Source organism: Echinops telfairi, unplaced genomic scaffold, assembly GCF_000313985.2.
Source record: "Echinops telfairi isolate 266 unplaced genomic scaffold, ASM31398v2 ScPeMD7_7458;HRSCAF=8496, whole genome shotgun sequence".
Lineage (NCBI taxonomy): Eukaryota > Metazoa > Chordata > Mammalia > Afrosoricida > Tenrecidae > Echinops > Echinops telfairi.
The window spans coordinates 24271811-24277536 of NW_022111358.1; the positions used below are offsets into that span (position 1 = coordinate 24271811).

The 5726-nt window shown below is 58.9% G+C and overlaps 1 protein-coding gene across 1 annotated transcript in view; it reads right to left on the minus strand.

Moving 5' to 3' along the window:
• The window catches only part of NXPH3 (neurexophilin 3), a 6117-nt gene extending 4530 nt beyond the window's left edge, over window positions 1-1587 (minus strand). The window contains exon 1 of the mRNA XM_045299314.1: window positions 1432-1587. Coding sequence (XP_045155249.1) covers window positions 1432-1587 — 156 coding nt within the window. The remainder of the gene's footprint in view (window positions 1-1431) is intronic.
• Between the last annotated feature and the right edge of the window lie 4139 nt (window positions 1588-5726).

A 5726-nucleotide genomic window follows, 5' to 3' on the forward strand; every position in this document is an offset into this window, starting at 1 on the left:
CCGGCCCGCAGCCTGGGGACCTGGGCCGCTCCTTCTCAAGCCCCCAGCGCGCAGGGTGCGGCCACAGAGTAACTCTCTTGAGGCCGAGAAGAGATGGAGAGGGGGCGGGGGAAGGACCCTACCTTCTCCACCCCTCTGGCAGGGCGCCTGTTCCCTCGGAGGGGGGCTCAGGAATATGCTGCCCACCCCCCGACCCCGTCCCCTGGAGCCCAGGGATTTGGAAAGGTCCTTTCCCCCCAAAAGAACGTCTTCCCAATTGTCAGACTAAGCCATCTGCACAGCATAAAGCCACTCTCTCAGCAGGACCCTGTTCTGTGCTGAGGGAAGTTCTTCTAGGTGTCTAGCCTGCACTCCATTTGCTATAATGGAGCTCCTTTCCTTTCCTCCTTGCTCAGAGGAGCTACTAGTGATTCCCCGCCCCCCTCCCCTCCAATGCCAGTAGTCTTCCTCCAATATTGTGACAAGCTCTGGGCTTTCTTCAGCCTCTCCTCTTTCCTCTGGTGGCCCTGGGAGCCGGGGCGGGCCAGACGGGGTTCTTGGCTGGGACCTGAGAAACTGGGGAAGGTGACCAAGGACTCTGTGAAGGTTGTCCCCTCCTTATTCACCCCTCACCCCTCCTTGTGGCCTAGTGGGTAGCCAGGCTGGGAGATGGGGCTCCTGCCCCATGGCGGTCCCTGCAAACCTCTGGCGCTGGGCAGAACAAGGTCCTGCTCTGAGATTACGGAGGGGGGCCTGCATGTCCCCTGTCCCTAGCGCCCTTGTCTCAGGCCTCCTCCCTGCAATCCCAGGTCCCTGTGGTCCTTAGGAAACCCCGAAGGTCAGCTCCTAGCACCTTTGGGAGGCTGTTGTGGTGAGAAGTACCCCAGCATTTGCAGTGGCCCCCAGGGGGTGGTCACTTGGTGGTGGCCCTCCAAGGCCCAATTTTGTCCCTGGCTGCAGCCCCCAGCATGCACCCAGCCTCCTCCCCCACCATCTGCCAGGCCGGTGCGAGGGGAATGCAGATGAATCTGAATATCAGCCTGGGCCAAATAGCAGGAGGGAGACACAGATCCTGCAGAAGCCAGACAACAGCACCAAGCTCGGACTGCCCCCTCCCTCAGATTCCCCCTCCCAGCTCCCCCTAGGCTCCAAGGCCCTTTGCTGGTTGGTGGGGTGGGGGTGGGGAAGGCATGCCTCGTCAAGGACCCTCAAAGCCTGGGGAGGACAGAACAGGTACATCCCTGTCCAGCCTCCCAGCCCCTGGTTGCCAGAGAGGAAGAAGCTGCCTGCGTGTGGGCAGCTGGTTCCGGTGCTCAGCAAGGCAGAGGCGGAGCTGGGTGTGCTCCTTGTCCACCTCCAGAAGGCCCTGTTCCCAGGAGAGCAGTGTGGCCCGGCGCTGGCGGGGAGAAGACTGCAGGCCTGGTCTCCACTCCAGGCCTCTAGCTGTGTGACCTTGGACAGGTGGCGGCGGCTCTCTGATGCCAGTGTCCCGATCTGCTGTGGGGAGGCTGAGATGAGACCATGCGCAAACACAGCGGAGCCCAGGGCTGGCGGGCAGTGGTAGGAGTGCAGCAAATAAGAGTTCTCGCCTTGCCACTTCCCACACATAGCTCTGGCGGCTTCTCCTGCCTGGCCTGCCCTCACTCTCCTCTGATCATTCCCGGCTCTTACCTCCTTCCCTCGGCCCTCCACATCTATCCATCAAGCCCTGGCCCTCCACGCCAGGCACCAGGCCAGGGGCTGGGTCGTGGAGATGAATGAAACACCGTCCCTGGGCTCTAGAACCTCCTTGGCCAGTGCAGGGCAGAGACAGAAAAATCGATAATTATAATAGTGTGGTGAGTAGAATAACAGATTCTTGTTCAGGGCATGACAGCTACACCTGAGAGGCAGGGCCAGAGGGTGGGGAGGGCTTCCTGGAGAAGGTGAGGCCTGCTCACAAGGGGGAGCCTGGCACGGGCTATTCCTGGTGGGGGCACAGGGGCACAGGCCATCAAAAGTCTAGAGGCTGGACAGGGAAACACAGTGGGAGGCTGGACTTGGAGGCTGGGACCAGGCAGTGAAGGGGCAAAGGGTTTGAACCTTTGTTGACTAAGGACCTTTAAAGCAGTGGTTCTCCACCTTCCTAATGCCTCGACCCTTTAATACAGTTCCTCATGTTGTGGTGACACCCCCCCCCAACCATAACATTATTGTCGTTGCTATTTCATAACTATAATTTTGCTACTGTTATGAATCGGGCGACCCCTGTGAAAGGGTCGTTGGACCCCCAGGTTGAGAACTGCTGCTTTAAAGGCTTTTCAAAGAGTTGGTCATTACAGTAAGATTTGCATGTTTTAAAGCTTTGAGACATTTAATTTGGCTCGGGAAGACCCCTGGGCAGCACAAACAGCTTGCTCCAGGCTATGAGCCTGGCAGTCTGAGCCCACCCAGTGACCTGCAGAAGAAAAGCCTGGTGTACACCTGGCCCCACCCCCCCACCCCCCAGCAGATCCCACGGGGCAGCTCTGTTGGTAGCAGAACGGCAGTGGGGGGTTGGTGCTGTCTGTTTTGCTTGAGGAGGGAACAGGAGAGGGAGGGTGCCAATTAGCCTGGGGGGCAGGCAGGGGTGGTGGTGGGGTTGAAGACCTCTGTAAGAAGCAAAATGATCCAGACTCTGCTGAGAGGAGGGAGGAGAGCGGTAGGGGAGTCGAGCAGGAGCCCTGGGTTTCTGACCTAACTGGCCGCCCTCCGCCATTGTGACTCACCTCTGCCCTACAGGACAAAGTGGAACCAACCCCTGTGGGCTTCCTAGGCTGTCATTCTTTACAGGCGGAGAAAGACTCATCTTTCTCCTGAGGAGAGGCTAGTGGGTTGGAACTGCTGACCTTGAGGGGAGCAGCCTAAGGTGTAACCCACTGTGCCACTAGGGCATCCTGAGCAAGCAGCACAGGGAGGGGAGGAAGGGGTATGGGGAGAGGGTGGTGGGTCTGCTTTGGATGCTGTTGGTCACCCAGGGGCAGGAAGGCAGCTGGCCTAGGGTGGTGGGTGTTGTAGGTGTGGTGGGGGCTTAGAGGGAGGAGGCTTCCTGGCATGGAAGGGGCGGGCAGAGGAAGAGCAGAGCCCCCCCCCCATCCCAAGGACAAACTGGCAGCCAGAGGCAAGAAGCCTATACAGGACTGCCCCTAGAAGCAGTGGGGTCCCAGTCTTGAGTGTACCAGGAGGCAGTGGCAGGGGGCACAATATGCAGATTCCAGGGTCCTCCCCACAAAGCCTCAGTTCTAGATGGAAGCCTAGGAATGGCTATTTCTTAAAAGCCCTGCCCCAGCCCTGGGTGGCCCTGATGGAAGGACCCCACCTTGATAAAACCCTGCAGTGGGGAATGTCGGAAGGAGGAAATGGTCACAGGCCAAGGATGGGAGGCCTGGAAGGGGAAGGTCAAACAGCAGCCTCTGGGGTTTGGGCTGGTCTCTCTCGGTCCCTCCGCTGTTCCAGGGAGGGGCCACAGACCGCAGACAGGGCCACCTCGCTTATGCACCAAACTTGAGAGGCTGTGCTGGAGGCAGGGGTTGAAGCACGTCTGCCTCCTCAGGTGCCCCCTCTCCATCCCCTCAGCCCCCACGGCAGATGCACAGGGAAACTCAGAACAGAAGGAACTAGCCCCACCCCTCAGCTAAGTGCCAGGGCCCATTTGCACAGGTGGGGAGGGGGGCTTTTGCTCCACCCCTCTGATGTCCCCCCCTTCTGTCTCACCCCTGGAAGAATCCTGTCCTCCCCCCTTCCCCCCTTCACTCTCCTCCCAGGGCTGAGGGAAAGAAAACACTGCGGTGGGCGCCTGATCAGTGCTTATTGAATGAATGGGAAATGGGGTTCCTGGTGGCTTGAAAGACAGAGAGTGGATGCCCTTGAGCCAGCTGGCTTGTCGAGGGCCAGGGGGAGAGGCAACAGGGGATCATTATTGTTCATAATCTCTCCTGTTTACCCAGAGGTTGCCCATCTTCAAGTGGCATGGTGGAATGTAATGTATGGGGCACTGGAGGGACCCGGAGGGAAGCCCTAATTCAAATGAGGGGCCAAGGACGAATCTAGAGAAATGTCGCCTTTAGATGGTGCGTGGATCAGCCCAGGTGGGAGGGGAAGAAAGGAGCCTTCCAGGCAAAGGACGGTTCTCCTGCAAAGACCAGAGATGAAGGAAGGTCCTGGAGTGTGGGCTTCTGATGAGGACAAGATGAAAGGCCCATTTGTTCCACAAATAGTGATCAAGTGTCCACTTTTATGTCCATCCGGCCCTAAGATGGGGTGGGGTCCGGCTGTGGATGGGAGAGCTGCGGTCCTGATTCTGGTGGAGAATTTGGGCTGCAGGAGAGAGAGAGATGGAGTAAATAAGCTCAGGAAAACAAGCCATGAGAGGCTGGTAAGTGAGATGAAGAAGTGCAGTTCTGAGAGAGAGACAGAGAGAGGTGGAGGGGCCGGGGGGAAACCTGCATGTAGATGTGACATTTCTGTTCATTCACCTCAGCTTCTTCCCCTCCTGGAGGCACTGGGCTCTCTGCCTGCTCTTGGGGTCTTAGCAGCCCGAGGCTCTCTGCTCAGCTCCAAGGCTGCCCAATGCCTCCTTGTCCTGCAATGAATGGGGAGAGGGACCCAAAAGGGACAGGCCAGGGCTAGAGGGAGCAGAGCTGCGTGGGCCTGGTCAAGTGCTTGGGGCTTGCGCACCTTTTGATTAGATTGGGGGTTTGTTTTTTGGGCTGAGTTTTAAGCAGCGGCCAGATGTGCACGTCAGAAGGATGACTCTGGTGGCAGTGTGGAGGGCGGATTTGGGGGAGTGGGTGGGAGGTGATGGCAGCCTGCGTTAGAGCAGAAATGGAGGGGGGGTGGGGAGGAGGGGAGAGAATGGAGTGGAGTCAGACTCTAGGATGCGGGGGTTGAGGCAATAGGATGAAGAGCAGGTTGGCAGGAGAAGATGCAGCACCCCTTCTCTCCTCTCTCTCTCTCTCTTTCACACACACACACACACACACACATGGAAGGGTGCTCAGGTATTGCGCTGAGCTGTGTGCAGAGTGGAGGTCAAGGTGGGGAGGTGGAGGGGCCTCCAGAAACTGCGAGGAGCAGGAAGCAGAGCACCAGGGAGGATCACACAGGGCTGTAGGGGCGAGTCAGGGTGGAAGAGGTGAGGAAAGGGGGTCCAGGTGGGGAGGGCCAGGAGAACCAGGAAACAAGTAGGCAGCTGCTCACTGACCTCCCAGAACTATGCATTCCTCAGACCCTGAGAGGTCATTTTGTCCACACCTTGCCTGTCATCGACTCTCAACAGCCAGAAGGGACCTTCTCCTGGCTTCAAGGGTTCCCAACCACCACCCCTGGAGGGGAAAGGGCTCAGAATGCAGGGTCCTTGGGATCTGAGTCAGGCTCTGCCTCTGACGCCCACTGCCTGGTTGATCGTGAGCAAACCTCTTGTGAACTCCGCTGGCTGCAAACGGGGTCACCTTCCCCACCTCATGGGTGAGGGCTTGGCTCTCTGCTGGGCACACAGGACACCCCAGGCTTCCGGGAACGGCTAGCTGGCAGGAGGTGCTTTGGAATCAGGGACGCCAGCCACGATCATTCCAGCTCCACTTGGACATCGTCGGCGGGGCAAAGCCAAGCTAGCGGGCGAAAACGGGGCCTTGACTGCAGGGCGCCTGGCACCGGGTGGGTCAGAGGCTGTCCCTGGTGCCACCCGTCCGTCCACTGGGCGCAGAACGCCGCGGCGCGCACTGTCCTCC